The sequence below is a fragment of the Tinamus guttatus genome, unplaced genomic scaffold, assembly GCF_059628265.1.
Source record: "Tinamus guttatus ecotype Peru unplaced genomic scaffold, ASM5962826v1 Tinamus_guttatus_pri_ptg000133l, whole genome shotgun sequence".
Lineage (NCBI taxonomy): Eukaryota > Metazoa > Chordata > Aves > Tinamiformes > Tinamidae > Tinamus > Tinamus guttatus.
This window is the reverse complement of record NW_028288667.1, coordinates 1,988,093-2,015,334: the sequence shown is the minus strand read 5'-3', so window position 1 is coordinate 2,015,334 and position 27,242 is coordinate 1,988,093. Positions and strand designations below refer to the sequence as shown.

Below are 27,242 nucleotides of genomic sequence, written 5' to 3'. Positions count from 1 at the left end.
ACTAATTTTTTGTCCTAAAAGAAGTTTAATTTGAAGAAATGTAATCTCTTGAAAGCAGCGACTTACAGATGTAAAAGCATTTCATACAACTTGCACACAGGATGCTGCTTTCCAAAAATGCTCCTTGGTTCAGACAGAAAACCAGCAGGAGAGCCTGCCACTAAAACCATCTGAAGCATCAGCTCTCCTATGATCTCTGCTGTACAGAGAAGGCTGGATTCTGCCTTTCTCACTTTCCTTTTATGACAATTGTGCTGCCAAACAGCTTTTGCCTGCTCTGAGCGGTCCGTTGACTTGGGAGGAAGCTCCGCGGGAAAGGACACGTTTTCCCTGTCAGCTCTTGGTCCATAAGGCCAAGGTTTGAAACCTCGCTCCTCAGCACCCCTCCCTGGGAGGGCAGCAGGAGACGCGCGGGATGGCCCCGAGCGGAGCCTGCCCGCGGCCTGGCCCATCGCCGCCCCGGCTCCGTCCTGCCTCCTGCCCTCCTCCTCCTCAGCGCCTCAGCAGCCCAAGCGGTGCCCCCACCCTCCACATCGAGGCTGCTCCCCAAAGCTGCCTAGTAAGAAAGGCTGGGTTAGGGAGAGAGTGTTTTTGAGGGCATAAACAGCAAAACTGAGGATAATCTCGATCGACTCGAGACAGTCGGTAGAGCCTGAAAGCAAAGTGTCACAAACGCGTTTCCGTTCGGCTAGCCCCACGATGCTCTAAGGCTCCTCTCTATTATTATTATTATGCGTTATTTCTCAAAAGGCTAAAACAATCTCTTCCTGAAAGTGTAAAGTGGAAGTGCTCAGTGTCACTCTCTTCTGATCGCAGTGTGTGCTGTCCCAAAATGGACATGTCTCTGATACGACAACTGCTTTACCACCGCTTTGAGGGTTGTTTTTTTTTAAAAAAACACCGGCTTTCAGCCAACACTAAGCAATTTATCTCTGAAGTTTGTGGCACCAAATTAGGCTGCTAACAGAAATGACTACTTGAACAAATAGTCTTTATAAATTACAGTCTAAAAAAGAAGTTTTACTTCACTGACTGAATAGTTCTTACTGGTTGCATATTTAAGAGAAAGCTTTCATATTTCAGAGACTATTCTAAGTATTATTGTCCCACAACTCTTGTGATCATCTTCTCCTCTCCTCTTCCTTACATTAGTACACTTTATCTCATTTATTTTTTAGGGTTGGTACTTTTATCATCTTTTTGTATGCCTCCTTACTGAACTATTCTAATATTCTTTTACTAACTACTGAAAGAAGAGAGTGGCAAAAACTACTGGGAACCATTTTGATAGATTTTCCTCATGAATATAGAATGTTTTTTGAAAAAGTCAATCTCTTTGTGACTGGAACATCTGTGGAATAGATTCACTAAAGGTAAATGACTATTCAGTTGTTCCTGTGAAGTGTACGGAATTAAAAAGTATATTACTTTACAAAAGACAATATGAAAGAAGTTTGTTCAACTCCCTATTTCTGCTTTTCCAACATTGGAATAGGATCCATCTGAAACTATCTAATCAACACATTGTGCCGTTTTATTAAACGTCATTCAAAAACTGTAAATTCCATTTACTAGCAAAAAAAAGTGGATTCACTCAAAACTTGACTGTGAATTGAAGTTAAAATGCTCTGCTTGAACTTTCTCTAAAGAAAGAGTGTTTCTCAAGAATTCAGAGCTGGTGCCTCCAGGATCGCCCGGCCGAGCTCTCCAGCCCGGCAAGGTGCCGCAGAGGTCGGCAGGACTGCGGCCAGCTTGTCTACCCTGTTCTCCTCCCGCGTGATGAACGGGCTCCCATCTCCTCACTGGGGACTGTTGAAACGCGTAGTCTCTGTCTTGCATGACACAGCTGAGCTGGCCACGATGAATCTAAAACAGCCCCCTCCTGTTCACGAGGCATGTGCACACTTCATATATACGTGCGGACAATACTGCACCTACAGGCTTACAGTTAATTGTGCCAACTATCAGCTACTTCAGGGCGCAACTACTTCATTTTGGCAATGCAAAGCCCTGCTCAAGATCTATCATCTCGCTGTCACCTATTGCTACTTTTCTGTCCAAGGACAAAAGAGAGCAGGGTGAGGCAGGCCGTCGCCTGCGAGTACCTTGCCATGGGCGAGCTGGTGGTTTCCTTCTCATGGAAGAGACCACTCGAGCACTGACCTGACAAAAGCTTGCTAATATCATGTTGAAATCACAGGCAATGAAGGACAATCCCTACCTCAACAAACGATTTCAGACTTAAAGGCAAAGAAAAGCCTGAATGTTTCTGGAAGCTTGAAGGCAAGGCTTGTTGCTCAGCGAGAGCGAGGAGCAGTGCTGGGGCCTGCAGAGCGGGCGCAGATGTTGCTGCCGGGCGCTGCGGCTCCCACCGCTCACCTCCTCTCCTCGAGACAAAGTAAAACCACCCAGAACTAAATTCATTACAAGGATGTGACCAGGTTGCCTAGTGATTAAAGTGATTATGATTTAAAAAATCCTCATCTTTTTACAGTTTTCTACCCATGCCCTTGAACATCAGGACACACACTCAGAGCTACCCTGGCTACAAAGCTCCCGCTCCAGCCAGTCTGATTTTCATGGAAAACTGCATTTATTTTTGCAGTTAAGCTGTGGGGACTGATCCTTTCATGACTGATTCAATATGAACATGATCAAGCCACACATGCAGCAGTTGCCTGAGGGAGGCAAGTGAATGATAAAAAAGTGTTTTTGTGTTGTTTTAAAGGAAACAACTTTGGTCATTTCCAAATCTAGCAAAAGTTCAAAAAAAGCTATAAGAAAGTATTATTTGTACATTTATTTAAAAAAATAAAAAGAGGGATTATTAAGAAAGTGTATCAAGCAGATTTAAAAATTCACTAGCTTTCTGATATGGGGGGCCTGAAACACATCGACACGTTTTTTAGGGCCATCTGCTAAGAAATACAAGTTCCAACAGGATTTTCCTCAGTGATAGAAAGGAAAAAAAAAAAAAAAACATAAATGATGCAGAGCAACAGCACAGAAGACCACGAAAAATCACAAATATTTGTAGGACCTAAGTGCATCTTATTGCATCTAACGTCCTAAGTTTGTCCTAAACTAAGTGCATCTGTACATTGTACCCGGGAGCAGAGCAAATATTACCAGTAAAAACCTCATGAACTAGCTACTTAATATGGCAAACCAAGAGATTTAATAAGACAGCTGATATTGAATTAGAGATTTAAAAAATATTCAAATATAACTCGTATTACAAGCCGCATGTTGAAAATTATAAGGACGTCAGCAATTTTATAGGAAGTTCATCACCTTACTTCACTAATCCAGCAAATAACGTGCATTTGCTCAGAAAGAAGTCACTGTTTGTACTAGGGGTTGTTACAACGTCAATATTCTGCCCACACTAGTGCTATGATTAACACAGAGATTTCATTCTCCACGCAGGCAAAAGCTGGGTATTCTCAATAATGCTTATGATAAAAGTAAATGTTGACCTTTTTAATCTGCAACATTATGTGTATCTGTATGACTCAAGTACCTACACACAGTAGTTGCCTTTAAAAAGTCGTAATTTGCCCAGTTGTCACACAGACTTCAAATAACCATTTTTTCCACGAATCTTTTTTTTTAAAAATCTCTGCAGTAGTGATGGATAAGTAGAAAGTGCTTGCCCTTTTTTTTTTTTTTTTTAAATAGGTTCTTATATAGAAGTGCACAGCAAGAAACCCATCAGCAACAGGGAGTAAGTGGTAAGGCTCCATACCTTTTGCTAATTTTAAACACGCAAACCATTCCTTTCACCAAGTGAAAGTTAAATATTCTATTAAAGTGCAATCTACTGAAGTGTTTCAATGTTTTAAATTGTTCCACAAGGATGAGGGAATGCACAGAAAAGCCCACAAAGCATTCTAACTATGTGAACTAAAGTTTAGTTATCTAAATGCATACATGCTCCTCCTTAACTTGAGTTCCCTTGACTATGGAGCTGTGGGCAAAGCGCTCTCCTCCTGTCTCCCTCTGCACAAGTGGAGCAGAGGAGGCAGGTGAAGGGAAAAGGGAGTTCCTGCCTTTCATCTTGTTCCCCCTGGAGAATAGGCTGAAGTGGCTGGAAGGGCACAGCAAGGGTGGCCATATTTGTTTTAGGAGCTAAAACAAAAGCACATTCTCTGATGATAATCTCCGAGCTAAGCATCACACTTAGGGAAAGAAAAAAAATGCATGGTTGTAAAATCTCTCTCCTAGATTGTAGGTTGTAGTCCCAATTTTCTAGGAATAGTTGTCAATCCACAAAATGAGGACATGCTGAAGAATTTATTCTCAGGAGCAATTTAAACTCCTTTTTATTTGTCTGTTTTTCAAATTTAGGAACTCAAAACCAGGAGCTCAATCACAGCAGGTGAAATGTATGCATTTCAGATACCATCTATTCTTAGCTATTTGATCCCTTTCTCTCTCTCTCTCATCAAACTTACTTTGGTCTCTCTCAGCAGAAACTGCAAGTCACGGCCACTGAGTATTCCGTGGTTTTTCACGTAGCCAGGCATATGAACAGTGCTTGTCCCATGAACAGTTCCATGGACTTCCATGTATGTGTGAATGATGTCCAGATAGGCCTTCTTATCCTGTAAGAGCAACAACACATACGTTGGTCTTGGTCCTCACACACTTGGAGCAGCAATGATCTGTCAGGACTGTTTTCCAGAGAGGCCTCCTGTACCAGAAAGGGAAGATCCTCTCCCCTTGGCAGAGCTGCTCTCTTGTTAACTGAATACGCATCTTTACCTAAGTACCTGACAAGCTCCACACAAATATTTCACGTACCTGAAATATCAAAGGGAATTAGTAAGGATTAGTAAAAGACAACAAGAAGAGAACAGTAATGGATTTTGTTTTGCCTTAAAATAAATAAATAAATAAAGAACCTGTGCACCATCTTAGTCTGCAAACAAGAATTACTTTAATTTTCAATGGTTTTTTTTTTTGTGTGTGTGTATGTGTGCGTGTGTTTTATAAACCACCAGCATTCCAAAACTATTTAGCTAAAGACTGTATTTACAGCCAGCACAGATCAGAGAGGCTGTTCCTCAATATTTGCACATAGTCTCAGTAATAACTCTAAAGGTAACAAATTTCTTTACTTTTTGGCAGGAAGGGAGATTTTAAGAATTGTACCTTCAGTCATTATTTTTGTCCCATAATTCTGCACTGTTTCTTCACAGTGCTGTGTGAAGCCGGCAATTTTAATGAAGTTCATTCAGAGGGCAAGTAGATCCAGAAAATTCTGTTGTTTCAAATCCTGAAGCAAGATACCAGGCCCTGGTGAAAAACGTTTCTTTGCTAAGAGCCTGTTGATACACGTTCTCACATGCGGGGCATTTAACCACAGGTACCAAGTGACTTCTAGTTTCAGCCTCCTCTGCTGGTGATGGTGTTTGTGAAGAAGTGGATCGCCTGCTGTTACTAAATCCCACTGCTCTGAAGCTACACCCACGACTACACTATACAGAGAAAGTCCTGGGCTAAACATTACATGAAACGGCCAAAAAAAGGAGGCAAAAGCTGTTTGGCAAGGCTATCTGATGTCTGGAATATGCATGTACAGACTGTCAAGTAAATAATTTTCTTCTACCAGAGGAGGTAGGAGGACAGGATGAAAGAGCTATTGCAGTGATTCAACAACACCTTGAGTCCACAGAAAAAAAATGTTTTGACTAAGACGACTTCAGAGTCTATCTCAGGAAACAGCACTGTAACTTTCATACAGATAGGTATTATCCATTCTTGTCCCCTCAACGCAAATACATTTTCTCAGTGAGAAAGTGAGTTTCTCAGTGAAAGTGAGTTTTTACATTTGAGAGCCCCTTGTAGCTGCTGATGCAACTTTCATTTCATCAAATTGCCCAAATATCTCAACTACCACTTTTCACTCCCAAACAGAACAGACCAAGCATGAAAAGGTGAAGGGCTTTTTCTCTCCACCATGCATATTTAGCAGACTAACTGGAGAGGTCCTGAATCCGAAGTCCTCTGTTCTTACAGTGTGCAGTGCTCAGGACATGAAGACTAACTAAATTTGGTTATGAAACCAGGTGAAACAGTTAGGAGGTCAACTCATCATCCCAAGCAAACAAAAAATAAAATCAAACCTAACACAAATGGCTACTTGAAATGATGGGGGAGTAGAACACATGAGCTACAAGATTGTTCTCTATCCTATATTTTTAAGCGAAATATTAACCCTATAAATAAGAAAGAAAATCAGTCCATCTCTCTACAAATGTCACCCTATCACTCTTTTACTTCCCTATTTTTACCTTTAATTTATAGCACCGTATTTTTTTTTATTTTCTCATGTTACATTTTGTCTCCAGAAATGATTGCTTTGGGTAAATTATGTCTTTGACATGGGGGTCTCCTGCCACAATCTGTCAAAACAATTGGATCAGTAGCATCTTGCTGGACACCTTTCCTGGAAAAGAAAATGCCGTGGAAGCCAGATGATTCCACCTACTATTGGGGTCAGAACACAGTGCTTACATTATTGTATTACTTCAGTTCCAAAGATGAGCATATATATACACCATCTTATCCTCTATAGCACCATTTGCTTTCCACAAAATAGGGGATATTAAAAAGCAGCAGCAGCATACCAAGATAGGATGAAAAGAACAGATGCCTTTATAGCAGCAGCTTTGGAGGGAGGGTTTAGGTAACAAATATGTGCAAGAAATATTTCATAATAAATTCAAATTATATGAGCAGCTGCGTGACTATTCAAAATTCAACATTCAATCAATAAATGCTATTTAGGAGAAATAGCAAAAACAGTGACAAAATGGCACATTCGGAGCATTTCTGCAAGCACAAACAAAACTATAAATTAACTATCTACAGTCATAATGGGGAACATTAATTAAGCATACAACTGACTTATTTCATGATTGATAGCCTACAACTATAGATAAAAAGAACAGTGTCCAAAGTAACATCGATTTTTCCATCCATAATATTTAGAAAAATAACAGGACATTTGCATGGTGGACAGTGGCAGAAGACTGCACTATAAAGGCTCTTCCCTCAAGGAGCAAGACTTCGAGATAAACAGGCATGAATAAGGGAAACTATTTGTAAAAATGTCATGAATTGGTTTTGAAGTCACAGAGTAAAAACAGCAAGAAAAGCACAATACACAAAAGCTGAGAAAAAAACCCAAAAGAGCAACCCTCACTCTTTTAATCAAATGAAGTTTTTAACGAACAGTTGGAAGCAACTGGAGCATCTTTCCTTTGTTCCCTCTACATAAAAAAAAAAAAAAAAAGTCCTTATATCCTTCATGAGTCTTCCTTTCCCAAACAAGCAAAAAAGAACCTTGGAAAGCACTTATCCTTTTTTTAACCTAGTCAAAAGCTCTTGCTTTCATAATCATCTATAAAGTACCAGAAAAACAACATTACCATTTTATGCCTTACAGAAATCTCACTAAAATGTGTCCCTTTGCTTTTTAGAAAGTCCTGAATTGACAAATTATTTCTAGAAAAAGTGTAATTTCAGCTCATAAAAATATGTATTTTAACAAACCACTACATATTTACGGTAAAATTTTCCATTCCAAACACTAGAAAATTTGAATTGAAGTGAGAGAATCTAAATATGGCATTTATAAGTAGAATGACTGCAAGTAAATGAATCGAGAAATGTGGACAAATATATTATTAACATTCCCTCAGCTCTGTTAAGCTATTCCTGAGTTTGCTTGCTTAGATGGGGATATAAGAATTCCTTTTCCTAAAACATTTGACATGACATCCAAAATTGTCAATTTCTCCAAAATGATTTCAAGGAGAAAAAGAAATACGGGCTACAGGCTAATAATACAGATCCAGCAGTTTGGATCAGACCGAGGCATTCACGCTGTATCTGCTGCCCATAGCGCAAATCGAGCCTTGCAGCATGAAAGTTCCCCACATCAAAGACGGGCCAATTATTTCTCCTCAGACTCCGAATGAAAGGGCACCAGTCATACAAGCCTTCTCTGAAGCATTTTTTCCAGCATCAAGAATAAGCCTGCCATTCAGGAAAGACATTTTTGTTGATCGCTGACTGCAGAACTGTTATTACTCTGTGTCAGTTATTTCCACCTACTTTAAAAGGCTTCACGATGAGGCCTTTCTCCTCAAAGAAATCAAATGACAACAGCCTGACAAGTCTTTCCCTAAGACAATGTTGACAGGAAGGCACAGCCTGAAGGGCTGAAGCTTTGAGTTCAGCAGATGAAATTAGAAATGCTACAGTAAGACACGGCAGAAAAGCCGTGAAGAAGAACTCAGCTCTGCTTTTAGTTTTTTGATGAGGTACAGGGTGGTCATCAACAACTCTGCTCTCCCATCAGTTTGGCAGCCTGAGGCTATCATGGATTTTTGTAGTGTTAGACCACTCAGATACCCTTGCAGAACCCTCGATATTCACCAGCAAGAGAAACCAAACCCCAGGGGCGCAGAGCTACAGGCCAGTTACGTTAGAGATGAGTCTGAGCTGGTGGCCTAGCCTGGTTTATGGGGCTGAAGTTCAGGTTGCCAAGCAGGTGTAAAAACAGACGTTTTTTGGGAGGACTCAGACTCACCTGCCATTCCGAAAGTCAGGACGAGTGCATAAAACCTGATGAATGTTTTGCAGAAAAATAAGACCTATGACATAGATCATATCACTATAGATAAAGTATTTCCTAAACACGTACTGGTAACTCTGCAAGTCCTAACACCTGGAGCAGTATTTTGCCAGTGTCAAGTCCACGGTAAGCAAAGGCCAGTGGCATAGAACATACGACAATTGCAGTCTGTGCAGTATACTTGATTTTCAAAGAAAAAATATTCTTAAATATTCTTAAAAACTAAGCCTTACTGGAATAGAAGGGAATCACCTCCTGGAAGAAATACTCAGTAGGTAAAAGGGAATAGGGAAGTGACAAGGAGTGCAGGTGATTCACACTGCACATTTGTAGTAATTTAGTGGTAAAATAAAACCAACTTCCAAGATGCCACATGTAGAAGGACATCACAACACTGAACACCTGGAGTTCCAAAGCTTTTGTAAAAGCTTCTTGGTAACTTAAGAGACTGAGTGACTAGGAAATAAAACAGCAGATAAATTCAATGGAAATAAATGTAAAGTGATGCAGGTGAGGAAAAACAATCCTAGTTTCACAAAGGAATGATGGACCTGAGCTCACTACTGCTACTCAGGAACGAAGATTTTTCATTATGATATGGAAAAAAGCAGACCAGTAGTTAAAGGGAATATCATTGCACCTCTCTAAACACAGAGCCCTCTCTGTCCTTGAATAGTGTGTAGGTTTCTGGTCCTGCACGTGAACCCAAGAGACCTGGAGAGGGGCAACAAGAATCCAAGCTAGAGAATAGCTTCTATCATTAACTACAGAAATCTGTAACCAATTCAGCCAGGATTCTTCAGCTTGGAAAAGGCAAATTGGCAGAATATAAAAGAGGTTTGCAAAACCACCATTGGCATACAGCACATGGTTACCAACAAATCATTCCTAATCTTTTCCAACACAAGAGAGGCCCAAACAAAGCCTATAAGAGGCAAGTTTGGAAAAAACAAACATTAATAGTTTTTCCTGCAACAGATCTGTGACCAAGCATGCTGTGGAGGCAACGAAGTTTGCACAAATCCCAGATTAGACAAGTGCTTTGAGGAGCTCTCTAACTGAGCTCTCAAATGTTTGTGAACAGATAGTTTATCAACAGACAACTAGAGTCACGAAATTCCCTAAAGTGACAACAGCCAGAGAGAGAGAGAATATGCAAGGGAAGTCTTATGTAAACTTGCCACACTCTTGCTTTTCACTGAATGGCCTTGCAGATACCTACCAAATACATTTGTACCAAACATACATTATCATATACATAAATAATCTTCATGTATAAAAAGAATAAAATGTCTCAGTATAGACTGGTGTTCTTTGTGAGCTGCCGGAATTCCTGCCCAGTTTCCCCACCCAATCTTTAGCTATTTGACCACTTCTTGCAGTTTTTCATCCATGAGGTTTTCTCCAGTGCTTCATCTGCTCTAAGGTTTCTGAAAGCTTTGCCTAACTCACTGCCATTAAATGCTCACATGAGGAATTCCCTGTCCTTTGAACACGAGTTTCCAGGCCTAACAATGGATCAGACCTGTGCACTGCAAGAGCTGAAGCAGAATACTGCAGGGGTACAGGAGAAAGCAGGAAAGATCAAGGGATCAGAAACAGTTGTGTTGTTTTTGTGACAATCAAATAGCAGTAGATCATTGTGTTAACTACTATTCTAAGATCTCACTAATTCATTTTGTCGGTGCAAAGTACTGCAAAAAGAAGACAGAAGCGAACAGCCCATCACTGACCTGTCCCTTCTTTAATGTGGTTCTTAAAACGTTACTGCACAATAAATGTTGAAGATAAGTCCTCAAAAATGCACATGTAAGATAGGAAAGGCCATAGTGCTGCTGCAAATTTGGAAGAAGGGAAAACGAGAAGACAACAAGATGAGTATGGGCACCCTGACAGCACGAAAGAGAAAGGTTAAGGATTTTTTTTCTCCCTGCCCTTCTGTATCTTCTAGCTGCAAACGTGAAGTGAAACATTTGAAGCACATTGCTGCTGATGAAGCAGAAAACATGATCATAAGGAAGAGAAAGGTACTGCTGGCTGAAGACATCAATCCACACGAGTAACAGAAATATCCTAGCAATTCATTCTCCTACGACATAATCTCACTCTCTTTTCACCCATACCGTGCAACGTGGCACAGAACGGGGAAACCATATATATGCCAAGGACCTATAAAGTGGAGAAGTTCAGCAAGAACAACGTCAGTTAGGGAATTCCCTGTTAAGAACAAGCTAAAAAATAATCATCTCCCATAATCTGATTCTTCCAAACTTGTTATGTGGACATATGTTTATTACATATTCACAGCTATTTTCCAATTCAAGCAAAATTCAGTCTTGTCTCATGGTATTCTGCAAAATAAACCACAGCAAATTTAAATTAACTTAAAATGAATCCTGACGCCCTTTTTTTTTTTTTTCATCAAGAACTGAGGGTAGAAAAAACACAATAGTATAATGGGGAGTTGCATGAACAAAGAAAATACTTTTATTTGAACAGGAGCAGAGAAGACATGAAAGGCTTCAAACATTCCCTTAATTGAAATGTTCTGTAATTAAAGCCAATTTTGATAATGGGAAGGATTATGGGTTTCACTTGCATTTTATTCATTCCATTTCACTCAGGCAGAGAGAGGTCGCTAGTCATTAGTATTGCCAGAAATCCCAGACAAAAACTCAAACCTTTGATAACAACAAACACATTCAAACCCTGGCAAATGCTGTCTTTGATAGCTTACCTGTAAGGATAACCCTTAAAATGCACTTAGTGTCTCCTGTTTGTACTCTTCAACCCACTTAAGACTGATTTGGTCATCAGAGCAAAACGAGCAAGATGACTGGGTTTCTTGCAGTCCCTGCAGCTTATGTGTTTCATGATCTCCATCAAAACTTATCTGGCCATCCCCCCTGTAAAACTGGATTTAATGCCACTGGTCTCAGGGCGTGGGCTGACATCTTTGTCTCTATCCAGCAGAGCTGCCAGAATTGCTCACTGTATTTCTCTCCCTCTTACTCATCATCTTCATACCAGAGTTCAACCCTCCTCGGATGATGTGGCAACGCAGGATGTGGCCTGTGAGCAATCCAGAATTCTCTTTAGCTGAAATAAAGCAGGTTACTTTAAACAATTTAAACAAGTGGTGTAAGCTGGCAATTCTGCCACTTTGTGCAGTGTGTCAGCAGAGCTAAGGATAGAGGGATTCCTAGCAAAGGTAAAATGACAAGCAATTCAGGACCTTTTTTTCTAGAGACTGAACTGGATGCAGAAAAGGAGAGAGGTCCATAATTGTCCATATGAAACCTTGATGGCAGTTAGCTCCCTTGGTCTCCCCCTCCCAGGGGAAATAAAATAAATACTCTAAACCGAGAGTCTGGTATCCTGGGTATATCCTGCTTCCATTGCAGTTTTGAACTGTTTAAAATGAAACAAGTTATTTGTAAGTGATCCCCCTAAGCCCCTCAGTCTGGGATTCAGAACATTCTCCCCTCCACATTGTGCTTCTCTTAACCACTGAGCAGAAGCAGCAGTGACACGTGTATTCTGTGGCGATTACACTTCTGTTAACTGGCAATATCCAACAGGAAGAAAAGGAGTAGGATAAATAGATTAGCCTGGGTTCGGTACAAGCCATAGTGGCAGATGAAAAGAGCATTAAACTGGGGAAATGAAGGAAACATGAAATAAGCAAATTATGCAGACACAAGATTAGCTGGAGCTTTCTGTTGGTGAAAACTGCATTTTATCACTTTCAGTAAGACCTTCCACATTGTCTCTGCTGCAAGCCCTGCCTGCAGTGACTATACCAGTACATAGGAAGCTTGGGCATGCCAGGCTGCGAGTTCCAGTTATCTAGTGCTTGATGGTACAAGCATACAGTATACATTTTAATATGGCTAATTATTAACTCATACATCTTTGGAAAAAAAAAAAAAAAAGGTAGTCCGAATTTATAAAACAGAGCAGTGTGTTGAAGAGCAGCAGTTTCAATAAGGGACAGAAGGGTCTTGGTTGAAAAATCATCTTGATATGAGTTCCCTCTGGTGAAAAGGGAATATGTGTAATAAAGCATGCAGTGTTTTTTTCGGTGCTGGTATATGTCCCTTACTGGCATTCACATTTCAAGAAGACAGCGAACAATCTTGAAAAGGTTCAGAGAAAATAAACAAAATCCTGAGAACATAAAGGATTAAAAAGCACAAAGCTTTCTGCAGTTCAGTAGTGGCTTTTCAGAAACATATATATTCCTACAGGGTAATAGAAACGTTATCAATCCTGTAGACAAAGCATATAATTGAGACAAAGCATGAAAACAAAAAGTTTGAGAATCTGAACAAGAAATAATGCAAAAGAGAGAAGGCAATTACTCAAGGAATTCACCAGGGAAAGCAGTGAGCTTTCCATTGTGTGCTATTTAAAAATCCACATTAGATATTCTTTTCCAAAAAGCCATGTCCTTGCCTGAATCAGCTCATGTATATCTTGTGTGTCATATAGAGCCTCGGGCTAGACAATTACAGGGCTCTCCTTGAGGCATATTAGCTATTAATACTTACTGCTGAATTAATACAGAATGAATAAACTGATAAAGATATATATGTAAGCTAAAAAATCATGGTGACTAAGGAGCAATGTGGTGCTCAGATCCTACTACTCAGGAGGTGCTGATACCTTCCTACCTACCAACCAGGCTGGAAGTACAGATGCTCATTACATCCAACCATTCCTGACAGGCTGATAATGAGACCAGGATCTGGAAATACAAGAGCCTCAGCCAGAAGAAGACTCAGATTCAGAATTCCAGCTCCATTCCAAAAATCAGCAGATAGAAGAACAGACTGCAACTGGGGAGATACTAAGTCATTCTACAACATGAGCCAAACATGCACTCCTCCATATTCCTATTAATTTGAACAGCTTCTGCATTTTCAAAGTTTTTAGCACTGTAAAAACTTCTATTATTTTACAGAGACAAAATGTCTCCTAATTACTTGCATGTAAATCAAGGTGTTTGTCAAAGGAGGCTCTCAAAATACCATGCACTTATTTTTTGCAGTTCTTCTTCTATCAAGGGAATACATTAAAAAAAAAAAAAAAAAGGATCCTTCTCGATCAAGGCAGGTAGTTGTTTCCTCATAGAAAGGCTCCAACATGTTTAACTTAATTCTATAAATATGAATATTTTCAAAAAAAAAAAAAACAAACAAACCAAACCAACCAAACAAAAAAACACACCCCACAAACTTCATAGATTTCAGGAGCAAGGATACTTCAGGTCATCAGTTGTGCCTTATTATCTTGATCAGCGTTAATTTGACCACGTATAGAAGGATGGAACACTCACCTTCCAGAAGTTATCCACTTTGCCATAAACTAGAGATTGATTCTGCCTTTTGATGTCATTAATGTGCTTAATGTCACTAGAATTCAGATGTTGCTCTACCACAAATCCAAGGAAGCTGTTATCTGGAGTATGAGCTGTAAGAAACAGAGCATATTCAAAACCTTTTAAAGCATCACTTAATGCTATACAAGTGTGGCCGTTGTCAGAAAAGGAGTTATAAGAAACATAATATTCAACAGATCACTTCTTTACATACACACTGAGCTACACATTTGCTTGCTATGCTATTATTAATAATTCTTATTAACTTTAAGTCCTGCTGCACACATCTACTGAAGTAAGCAGTTATTTTCTGGCTCATTTCCTGTGTACAATAAAGATTCTGTATCTGGATCTAGGCCAATGATAATGATTTTCTGTGTGCTCAGCTTTATCATTGGAGATAAAAAAACCAGAGGGGATCCAGCTTGACAATCTCAGAGAACACAGTACCAACAGCTAAAAACACCCAAATGTATATACACATATGCTTGAAAATAAAGCTGTAGGTTGATGAATAGCAGTATAGGATATTATCAGTAGCAGCTGATGAGGTTAATCTCAAATACTGAAAAAGTTTAACCACAAACATGCAACTCTCTAAACATTATGTATTTACCCTAATTATTAGCCTATAAAGTCATACAAAACAAGAAACCAAAATCTAACTTTCAGATATCTGTGAATTAAGCATCAGCATAAAAATAGTAAAAAAGGTGATGGCTAAAGAGGCTAAAAGATCTGTATTAATGCAGTTCTCAGACAAAAAGTGCATGCAAAGGGTAGAAAGTTTGCTCTGAAGCCATACCTGCTGTATGAAAACTGCCCCACAATGTGTGGAGGAGTTTATGCCTCTTTAGAGAGTATTATAGGCTGCATAGGAATACGCTGCAATAAATACTAGGAACTGCTACATAAGCCTCCCCTTTTTAATTAAGTATGCTTGGGAAAGTAAAAAACAAAAACAAAGCAAGCAAAAGTAAACCACCTCCCTCTCCCTCCAGGGAGAGGGGACACATGCCATACTAAAGCTATGTCCAAGGATTTCTCCAAGAAAAAAAATCTAGTGCACTTAGGATTTTTTTTTTCTTGGCAATTCTTGCAAATCAGTCAAGTGGATAATGCAGTAGAATGGAGAAATCACAGGGCACATTTTCCTCTGTCATTAAATTTAGTCTCTCTAATGACCATTCTTCTTTTTTAGAAAAAATTCCTCAACAGCAGCCAGGTTCTCACTCGAATCCAAGCCCTTGGCAGGAAGACTCGGAGAACATGGTGAAGCCCTTTGCTAACACATCACCAGTTTGGATATGGCTTTCTCTTCACTAATCATCTTCAGCCCTTATTAAGAGAGTCCTCAAAACACAGGAAGAGTCTGTGGATCTTGGGAAGCTGTTCAGGGTTCCAGTCTAGGATAAAATCCTTAGTGATGCATAACAGACTTTTTAATCACAACCCAATAAAGACTGTGCTACCTCTGCAACAGAAGGATGAAAATTAAATCAGAAAAAGTGACGACTCTTTTGCACCTAGTACAAAAAGAAGAGAAATCCTTGAAAAATCTACTGCACTGGAATCATGCTTCAGAATGAGCTTCCTTACTACTTTTCCGGAAGGGAGGAAAAGAGTCATTTCTAGTAATAGGCATTTCTAGTATTAAAAACCTGAAATGGTTATTCCTTCGAGTTCCAACACAATCTTACTATTCTGATAGTTCATTATGAGCCGATTTGCTCTGAACAAGAACGTGAAGTATCTCTCTATGTAACAGTCACCTTTCACAGAAGCGACAAAACAGGGAATTTCTTTATTGGAAATGTTACCTTCTTCCACACCCCATGGAGAGGGGCTGAGGAGAGCACCCTCAGGGCACACAGCTGGGCCACAGTCCAGCCTGGACGCCTCCGGTGCTATCTGCAGTGGGACCTCACACACAAGTCTCTGAACAACTGGACTACTTTAACACAGAACAGTCAAAGCCATCTTCCATCTATATTAGCAAATATTAGCTGAGGTCTCAGGAAGTAAAAAGCAATTTCTGTGGATGTGGAATACATTCTGTGGCTGGTCTTTTACCATCCAGGCAAAAAACGTGTAACCACTTCCAAGCCACATTTCGTAACCCTGCTTTTTGTTACTTGCTTTTAAACAAGTGTGAATGCAGTCTTTTATCTGCTGAACAACCTCCACTTATATTTCTCTGGAAAAACTTGCACAGAAAATGTTGACAGACAAAACACGCCTCTTCCAAGAATTTTACAGGGCAACTCAATTCAAAGGTGTGTCAACCAGGCACTGGTGCCTGTATCCCCCTGTTATGCAGAGTGAAAAGTCTGAAAGACTTGTGAGGTCTGTTCAGAGAGGAGTGTACTTGCTCTGACCTTGGTTTTAGATACAAAATACCACCAAACTTCGGGATCATGCTGGGCATCCATCAAGAGTTTCTTTACAGACTTGGCCTGAGAGGCTGCTGCATAGAACACGCTCTCTCCTTATCCCTAAACCTCACTCTCCTCTAACTGTCTGGATGCAGTGAATCTTTTTGCACCTTCCAGAATAACTAAGTCCATAAAGTCAAAGCAGGCCAGAGTAGGTCAGTGAAAACATTTCATCAGCCCGAATTCATATACATTTCTGATGTATTTTGGTATTTCTGTTTTAGCTCTTTTATTTGGAAGATGTTTAATGATGATTCAAAAATGCAGAGCAATAATGAAAGACACTAATCCATTTTGAATTGTCCAAATATTTAGTTACTCTCACATTCTAATTTTTCAATAGTTTTGTAGCTTATTGGGATAAAAATCTGCATCAGTTCACCTCAGGATAAATTCTCACAAAAGGAAAAAGTCAGATGATAATCTTGACTGTATCTGCCAAAAAATTACAGAGACAAAAAATCTTTTTTGCTGAGTACCAAATTATGAATCTTAAAGAAACAGAAAAGGAATTGTGTTGCTCAGTTACAAAGGGAAAAAAGGCAAAAATGCAACAACACAGTCATAATCTCCATTTTAATGACTACATATAAAACCGTGCAGTTTACTAAAATGTGATGACTCTAGTAAGTGTCTCTAAAACCTGTCACACGGTGGAAGAAATAGAAAAGCCAAAAGCAAGAAAAGTGAACTCAGACACTTGAAGGAAATGCCAGTATCTCAATGCTTCTGTAGGTATCCTGAGATACCTACAGGATACCTGTCCTGCTATTACTTACAGTTATCTCATATTGTGCTTTTCTGATCTCTGGATGAAAGTACTACAGAGATTATGTACAAGCTACAAGCAATTATCCCATCTTGTAAAGCCATGAATTGGCCGTTAATAATACAAACAAACAAAAAGTCTTCTCAGTGAGAACATTCCTTTCTTGAGTGCAAAATTATTCTTGACTCCAGGGATACTTACGGAACATTGTATAAAACTGCTGTGGATTCAGGTTCCATTTTCCCCATGGTGTCTTGTGGCCTTTAGATTGGGCGTAATGGGCATGGTTAAACTCTGGTTCCGTTCCAAAGGAATCCAAGACTCTCAACATGCACCTGAAGGAAAGAGAAAACCACACTCTAGGCATCTATAAATATATATATAAATGAATATCTGTATTTACAATAATTAGTAAGATGTGTATCGTTGGGGTTTGTAAAGTGTTTCTGTTCATGTTACATTCACAAAGACATTATAAACATCAGAAAATTCAGGAATATATCAGACATTCAAATAGCAACCCTGGAGCTTATTTTGGGATTCTTTGTTCCTATGGAAACAAGTCACACCTGAGCAGCGAGGTAGAGGTCATGGGAACACAACAGCGATGATCTACATTTCTGAAGCTCTACAGGAGAATGTAGGCAGGAAAAGGAGGACTCTGTCATCCGTTTCCTACTGTTCTCATGCACTACTACAAAAGCAGTGCAACGGCCAAGGGTGATGTATGAAGAAGATCAAAGCTCTGTCTTCAGACAACTGTATTTTGTCTCCCAACTCTTACTTTTGGGTCAGTTAGACCTATGGTAGAAGCACTGAAGAATTTAATTTGCTAAAAACAAAAACAAATAAGTTCCCGTCTGACTGAAAGTGAATTGTTTCATAATGTTTCTGAAGAAATAATGCAGAGGCCAAATGTCTACAACAGCCTGACCTAAAAACTGAAGGCCTGGCAGTGGATTATGAAGGAACTAGATAGGCAATTCACACCAAAACCTTCACTTAAAGTCCTATTAATTCCTTCAAAAATACTTTTTTTTTTTCTTCATTGATGACCTGTTCCTTCCAAAAATGGTCTATAAGACATGAAAGGTGACAAAATTTTCAACATGAAAAAGCAGGCACACCGCAGCAAGCAGGTTCTTGAGCTGATGGTTCAATACCAGAGTACCCTAAACTTCTGATATTGCTTAGATAGAAACTTTCTTGGTGGCCATTATATTGACCATTAGTTTCACTGCAAGGGATCTGTGCTATACGTATTCCAAGTTGCTGTCTCTACCATGTTTCAGCCTCCACAAGCAAAGTTTGGGGAAGAGATTTATATAGGATGTGTAAGGTCACGTGTCACATTGCGCTGTGCTATGAGAACATGAACTCTATCACTGCACAACGTGTCATGGGGCTTATAAGTGCTAAGAAAGAAACAGCCACATAGGTGACAGGGAAGGGAGAGAGCTGCAAAAGTTCCTATCAAAAATAGCTGTATTTTCTAGCCTTCAAAATTTCCCATGCTTCAAGCCCATAGACATTCTCTCAAGTTAAACATCATTTTTGTGGCTTCAAAATGTGAAAAAAATTATCCCCACAGATACATTTATAGACTTCCTATCTATCGTTTCCTTCATTTAGGTATCAGTTAAATGGAAAAAAAAAGAAAAAAGGGAAAAGGAATAAAAGGAAAAAAAAAAGAAAAAAAAGCTACAGCAACTTTTAAACTCTAACGTGAAATAGCATCTTTGGATTTGAGAATAAAAAAGTGAGCAGATTTACTTAATCTTTATGAAGATCTTTCAAGAAAGATGAGCATCAAAATATACATCACATTATGATTCACCAAGCAAAGGAGCTGACAGATCAGTTTCTGTGTTGTGTAATCCCATGTTTATGTCAACTGTTCTCAGGGAAAACATTTTACAACAGTGGCAACGATCTCAGCATCATACAAAATACTCCAGCAGGACCAAAGTGATGAATCAGACAGTAATAAAAGCCCTCTTACTTCTTGGCTGGTCTTAAAACAGAAATCCTAACAAATACACAGCTTTTGGTCAGGTGCATGACTGAAAACAAATGAGAAAATCAGCACAAGCTACCGAAAATCTGCAAAATTACAGGAGTTAATCATGTACATAAGAAGCATTAAATTGCATGGTATCATCTCCACATGCTTTGCTTCCTCTCTGATTTTTGCCCTGCATTGAGATGTAAGGTATGCAGCTAACTGCCCATAAGCATACGGGTAACTACATGCAACAGGCACTGGGTCTCTGAAGCAGCCAGGCAGGAAACGCGAGGGAAGCTGCAAAGGGCACTAAGCAAAACCAGGAAGCAGGGGAAACAAACCACGTGTTTGAATAACTGGGGCAGAAATAAAATCAGAAAGATAAGAGAAAAAGATCACAGCAGAAATGGGCAGAAATGGTATGAGACATCAAAAGTTTAAACTGAAGAACCCCTGAAATGAAGCAGAAAAAATGTGAGGAAGTACCATACTCTCTTTTTGTTTCACTTAGCTATTTAAATCTTTTTAAATTTAACAATTTACCATATAGTTTTTTAGTATTTCTAAAGTAAACTAATTCTTATTTCAAAATGAAAAAGGAGAGAAACAGTTTAAATCCAAATGTCAATTCAGTGTGATATTTGCTTCAGCTTTTCACTCAGTTTCCCCTTCCTTTCCAGGATGCCACCCTGCTTTAGTGGGGAAGTTGCAGAGTTTTGCACCATGCCTTGGAACTGGTGCTGGACTGGTAAGACTATTCAATGACATGCTTGGTCGACTCAAAACAGATTTAAATTAAAAATGCTTTAAAAACGCTAGACTGAACCATATTTGAATGTTAAAAAATAGCTAAAATACTGAGAACTAGTGTGCAAATGTGTGTGTGTAATAATCGACGAGTTGCACACTGCTTATATGGACACCCACATTATTGTTTTCTTTATTCTAACAAACTACAAGTGAAAACATCGGGGCCTATAAGAAAAACAGAAAAAAGTAACCTAAGATTAGTGCTGTCCTTAAAGTGACTAATTTTCCATAAGCCTTGGACAGAAGGCTGCTTCTTCTAGAAGATCAGAAGTCTCAACTGGGCAGCATCTGTGGCTGTGCACGAAACCTCTCAGCCATCCCATACTTCATTTTCAAATGCAAAACCTTAGTCAGAGAGCAGCCCTATAACAGATATATTTCACAGAACATACAAAAAGTAGGAATGTTGCTCATTTGTCATGATATCTCTCATGCACATTTATTTCAAAAATAAAGCCAGTGAGATTTTTGGCATACGGGTATGAGTCACTCCTAGAGAGACTGTTAAAAAAAAAAGAAGAGAGAGGAAAAAAAAAAAAAGAAAGAAAATATGCCAGATTCTTATGTGCTGTATGGAGGATGCAGGTGCTAGGAAAGGCGATGAGCTGTACTTCCCAAACTATATTAAGCCACTGTTTTTTCTTCCTTGACAAGATCTTTCAGCATTTGCATAGGCCTGTTGCTTCATTGCAAATAAATTACTTTCAAACATCCACACTTCAGAGCTGAAATATGCAGCATTTCTATACATTCCTCTGTTTGAAAGCAAGATGCACTCCAATAATAAGGTCTGTTTGGGGAGCACTCATGCTATTACAGCACCAATGAGGCTACAGAAAAAAAATACACACTACCCGGAATCAGCGGTGCTACAACCTTCAAGTGTATGAAATGGTATTTGGGTCATTCAGAAACAGTCACGTCTCACAGCAACAGGGTCACTCCTTCTGAGCAAGCAATTCTAGAAACCTGACTTGCAATCACCAGCAATTTCCTCCGGGCTCGCCATCTCTCACAAAGAATCTATGGCACTTGCTACCCAAGAGCTTGTTTTGAAGGCACAGTTTTATTCCACCTCGCCATTCCAGTATGAAGTCAGTAAATAACAAGCTTGAATTTATTTACATTTGAGTCTGGCCTGCATAAAACTGAGCTAATCAGTATCTTTGCTGAAAAAGTATATGACATAAAGGAAAACACATTTCTCAAGAGAAGAATTATTCCTACAAATATTAAATATTACTGAATGAAGCAAAGTTGGTAAAGAACTAGCCAGAAAGGCAGTTCTATTTATGATATTGTTTATTTTCCTGGAATTAACATCAACAAAATAAGTGAACACTGTTTTTTTTTTTATACTGGACTTCCTCATTTTAATTTGCAAATTCTTATTACTGTGACCAAGTTCATTATGCAACTCATGATGCCGAGAAGAAAAATCACTGCAAGAGAATCCTTTATTAAGTGATAGCTTTCATGACGTTATGAGGTAGATTTTTTACTCCAATCGATTCCGATAAAGTCTCTGTAAGAATACTGGATCCAGTTTTGCACCCTGAACTTCAAGAACAGTATCAGCTAACTGGAGATAAACCCTCTAGGTGCAACAAGTGGGATCTTTGGTCTACAAAACATGAACTATAAGGAGCAATCCAAGACCTCGAATTTGTTTATTTTGAAGCAAAGTTGAAACAGAGGTACCATAGAAAATATTCTAAAAGTTGGTAGAGAAAGGGAATACATATATTTTAAGACCCCTGTGGGGGATGGAATAATGGGCTTAAACTGCAGTTTGCAAGAAATCCGGCCAAGAAAAGCATTTTAAAGGAAAAGTTTAACAGTGTGAAACAATGGCCAGGGAGAACTTTTGAAGTCTTTAACAAAAGATTCAGCAAACATCTCTCAAGAAGAACAAACACAGCTGATAACACTTTTCAGCAGGGATATGGGCTAGATAAGGTCCTTTCAACCCCTAGAAATCTAACACCGTGAAGAAAGAAAAAAGAGCATCAAGTCCGCTTTCTTCTTCAAAAGCATAACAAAAACTCTTATACCATATAAAGCATTTGTTTAGAGCTAAATTTAATTTTAATCCCTTAGACCAGAAAAAGTCAGTCATTACCACAAATTAGAAATCAATGAAAACTAGACTGACAGTTTAAAATTTAATGATTTAAAAATAAGCAAGAAAAATTGAACAACTAATCGAATAATCTCAGGTCATGGCATTCCATATTTTCATTACAGAACATACCAAACAGGAAACTGAAAGCTAAGGGAAAGAACAATTGCAATTTATAAATATAGTTTATACCCTTCTGACAATACTCCATGTGACCACCTACTGGCAGTTCCATCTGGCAGACAGACAACCAACTGTAGCTCAGTAGAAAATAGGATTAGATTTATTAGCAGGCTGCTAAAACAAAACATCCATTTATTTCTTTGTTTCAGAAAAGAGACTTAAGAGTAATCTTATCTGTAACATCGATCATAGTAAAATTATGCTGAAGAGATGAATTGCTCCAGAACATCCTGAGGTAGGGACAATTTTTTTCTGCCTTCAGAGGACACCTTTCGAAACCTTCTAAAAAGTAGGATTTACTGCACTATACGGGTTTCAAGAACCACCAATTTGATTAGGTACAGAAAAACCAAAGCCAGTGAGTTAAGATTTCTTTCCATTTGCTGTAGACATATGTCAGAACAACACGTGAGGCTTGCTGATTTATGGCTACTGACAAAAAAGAAATGCATCTGGAAAACTGCATTCAAAAGGAAGGTTATACCAACTTATTTCTACTAACCTCCATCTTCCGTTCCTAACAAAAGGAGGCTTGTAGCTTATAGAAGCAACAACTGCAGTTACCAGCAGGTTTATATTTTAGACCTATCCCTGAAGATGAGTCCCTCTCAGTATTTTATAGGAAGGGACAGAAACTGTGACTATTACTTACTACCCGTTAAAATAGACACACCGCCACAACCATCAGTCTGTATTTCAGTAAGACTACAAGCAATGACATACATGTAGTATTTCAACTAAAGAACTATATCTAATCATTTTTCAGCTCATCTGAAAATCAGGGGAAAAGAAAGGGGAAAAGAAAACAATGATGATTCAACATGATAATTTAATACTTGATAATATAAATATAATAATATAAAAATACTTGAAAATACTATCGTGTCTCCGGACTACTGTCTTCCACATTAGGCAGAGGGAGAGATGTAAAAGAGATCTTACATGTATGTAAAAGAGAGAGCCCTTTTATTCCTAAGATTGAAGAACAACACAGAGATAGATTTTTGTTTTTGAATAAATTCAGTTTCACAAGAATGCACTCACCTTGGTATTTTGTATACTTTTGTATTTCACCTGCTGTTCAAAAAAAAAGCTCTTTAAGAAAGCATCAATGAGTGTCATACTTACTGGTAATGTACCCATGATGGACCAAGAGTCTTCTTAAACTGAGTGAGTCCCACAATATCAATGTAAATGAGTTCTACAACTTTGTCCCCCTGGGTAGGGCAGCCAGATCTGTTACCTACAACCTTCTTCATAATTCTAAACAAACAAATAAAAAAAAGGGGAAGAATATATGAAAATATTACTTTCCAAATAGCTTGAATTCATTCTAAAATTATTTAGTGATAATTTACCTTTCAAAAAAGCTACTTTAAAAAAAGGACCCCTGTAAGAGCATTCAAATGCTAAAGACCTGCAGCATTTGCTAAAGAACTGCTTGTGCATAAGATGATGATTTTCAGTAAAAAAAAAAAAAACTCACCTAGCCTAAACAAAAGCACAAGATAATTGGAATGCTAAAAAAGAACATATTTTTGAATGAACTGAAATAATTTCTGACTTAAAATGTCAGCTTTATTATATAAGAGCTCTCCATATGATGGTGCTGTCATATTTTCTATAAAAATGAGAGTTACCGAACAAGGTAGAAGCTTAAAACAGATACATTGTGCTGAATTAATAAGCAAGACAAAGGCAATGGAGGTGGTAATTTGACCAAACATAAACAAATAACTGTGTCAAAAGTAATGTGCTTAAGGATTTACATTTTTAATTTAAAACTAGATACTGAGTGAAGAACAGCAGAAACTGAAGAGGAGGACACAATTTGGCTGTTCTAACACCTCTTACTGCAGCTGCTTAAATACCTGTTATGTTGCTTAGTTTGAATTTTCCAGTATTCATTTACAATTCAGCATTCTCAGGAACCTAAAGCTGCAGTGAAAACATTATCCTTTTCATATCATATATATTTAGCTCATGAAAATAATCTCATTGTCTTTTTAGTGAACTATCACTTTCATATTAGGCTTTAAGAAAATATATCCTGAGCTAATAGAGGCCTCAGGTGTTTGCAATATTTTTGTATTCCGGTTTCAAAACTGGAAGTAGTCTCCTTACTCCTTGAGCTCTGCCAGTGAGGCTGAAATCCTGATGTCGTGCCCCAGTAGGTAGAGAGATGTGATTAGATCACTCCACTGGACCAGTTCACCAAGTGGGCCACCACTAAACGCATTCTCTGCGATTTTGAATCCTGATTCTTTTGTCAGAAGTCCCAAATGAACAAGAATCTGAAAAAGAAAGTTGTACATGAGATTATGGGCATTAAACATGCAATTAGTACATCCCTCTGCATTTTCTCTTAAATATCATGTGCCCATGCTCCCTTACTCACCAAGCAAAAACGGCGTCCAAGAAAACCCTTACTGTGAAACCTTGTAATTTAATTGTGTGATGTAATTCTATAACAGTAATTTTAAGAATGTTTTCATTACTTTGGACTACTATACACCAGTAAATCAGTAATTAAACAAAAACAAAACATCAAGAAAGGAGCTATTCACAAAATGAATTGCTACACTGCACAAAGTGATGATTCATATTAGCTAATTCTGATGCATATATGACATATTCTCATGTAGGATATCCTTGCTCATGCAAGGAGACAGAGCAGGTCAGGTTATGCTGCTGTGAACAAGCCATTATGAACTTGGAAAGGCTCCAGAAGACAATGGGGCTTTCCCAACCTCTACTCTTCACTGCTAGTGGAGAGAGTTTTCTCAGTTCCTTGAGGTCTGTGCTTGCCTTTGGAACACTGCACGCGTTGGGTTCCAAACACTCGGTACATGCCTGGACTGTCAGATATTAATGTTGATACGTGCAGTGTATATACCTTTTTCTTTTACTCTAATGAAGAGACATTCAAAATCCATTTTAATCTAACCTTGTTCAGTTCCCAGGATAGAATTGGCCGTGTGAAAATGAAATTACACTTTACAGAGCAACCTTAGATGGCTTTTAACAAAAAAAACAGTAGATATTAAAGCATGCTATCAAAACCACCTGTGCACAAAAGTACTGCTCCTGTTTATCCTCGAGTTCATTTGTTCCCTGATATTCCTTTAATGGGAAAAAGCTGTATGGAGGAGGATTGCGCTCCTTGAGAGGGGTCGAGTCTACTCAAGGATAGAAAGTCTAGTATGTGATGAGCACAGCAGCAGGAACACAGGGCACAGACCTCCTGCAGGAACCAAGAATCCTGAGCTGGGAGCCAAGCAGCAGCCAGCCAGGCTTAAGAAAAGCTGGAAACGACTGTGCTCAGAGCTGGCTCCGGTTAAGCACGAGGCAGGAAGTGGAACAGTCGTGTTTAGAACTTGGTGCTTTTGTTTTTGTTTTATTTTACTTAGTGGAGGTTACTTTAGGGAAAAAAAAAAAAGGATTTTCAAAATTCAAATAAACTTTTTGAGTTCAGGAGTCTTATTGTCTTTAATTTGGACTCATTGCAGGTACAAACACGAACTTTTAGACATAGTTGATATTTCTATTCCAAAGTTACTTTCGGAAAAAGGACACCTAAAGGAATCTGAATGGTTATATGTGCCAGGATTAAAAAAAAAAAAAAAAGTTTTAACTTACTTTTTTTCGTTTTCTCTTCTCTAAATTTTGTTTTTCTGCAAGTGATTTAATTGATTCAATCCAGGCATCAGCCATCCGTCTGATGCGTAACATCATCCACCGGAATTCCTCATGTCTTGACATCATTTTGTAGAGATAATCAAAATTTACACGAATTTCAGCCTTCAAGTAAAGCATTACAAAAAATAAAACACATAATTTATAGTGTACATTTCAGATATGACAAAGCTTCTCTATTGAGAACTCTGCACTTTACACTCCTCTACTTAAGAAAATGAGACAAAAAAAAAAAAAAAAAAAAGGTTCCTTATACTAAAGTTGAGATTTTAGTTAAGAAATCCTTATCTAGAAGTTTCTAAGCTACATACATTACAGCTGTTTTTATCACTAGCATGTGGTAGCCCCCCTACAATACAAGATTTTGGTTTGGTCACGTGTTTGTGAAAATGAGGTTCAAGTTTCTTTGAAACACAATAAAAATTCAGAAAAATCCACCACAGACACCACATCATGAAACTTCATGAGTCTGCTGTAATACTATTAAGAAAAAATAGTGTAACTTCAAAAAAAAAAAAATCTATTAAAGCTAGGTTGAACAATGAGTGCAAAAAAAAGAGACGGTATCTAAATTAGACAAGCAACGTTCAAATACAAATTCTAATACTATTTACCAAAGCTTTTTGATCAGCTTCTTCATTAGGATTTTTTGCTCTCCAAGGTAAACGAGGACACCAATTTTCAACCTGTAAAAAATGAAGGGAAAATGAAATATTCTGTTCCAAATGATCTATCAAACCCTTTTACTTCCTTTATACTTCACCTTTTTAGGGCTTGAATAAGGCACCAGATTAGTAAATCACTGCAAAGCCATTTTTTGCAACGTCTTCTAAGAAAAGCATAAGAGACTTTTTGCAGTTCAATACAACTTTAACCTTACAATTTGCAACCAAAAGTACCATTTAGATATTCATTCACGACAATGAATACTGCAGATAAATATCTTACAAGGCATCGGTCACGTGTTAAATGCTACAAATATGGTTTCTAAATGGCCTTGTTTTTCAAAATGCCATGAGCTTTTTATGCTTCCAATTATTGAAATATATATCTTGCAGCATTTCCTATCTCCTTTTATAAGGTACTTTTATAAAAAGGCACAGGCTATTGAAAACTAAGGGTCAGAGTTCGTAGATTTGATTTCTCTTCTTTGCATTCTAGACAAAAAAAAAAAAAAAAAAAAAAAAAA

At 38.4% G+C, this 27,242-nt stretch overlaps 1 protein-coding gene across 1 annotated transcript in view; it reads right to left on the bottom strand.

Moving 5' to 3' along the window:
• The window catches only part of MGAT5 (alpha-1,6-mannosylglycoprotein 6-beta-N-acetylglucosaminyltransferase), a 105,528-nt gene that overhangs the window by 9,803 nt on the left and 68,483 nt on the right, over positions 1-27,242 (bottom strand). Inside the window, exons 6-12 of the mRNA XM_088521763.1 lie at positions 26,668-26,739; positions 25,997-26,158; positions 24,482-24,651; positions 23,486-23,620; positions 17,439-17,572; positions 13,992-14,125; positions 4,458-4,607 (exon numbers count right to left, since the gene is read on the bottom strand). Of these exons, the coding sequence (XP_088377889.1) occupies positions 4,458-4,607; positions 13,992-14,125; positions 17,439-17,572; positions 23,486-23,620; positions 24,482-24,651; positions 25,997-26,158; positions 26,668-26,739 (957 nt within the window). The remainder of the gene's footprint in view (positions 1-4,457; positions 4,608-13,991; positions 14,126-17,438; positions 17,573-23,485; positions 23,621-24,481; positions 24,652-25,996; positions 26,159-26,667; positions 26,740-27,242) is intronic.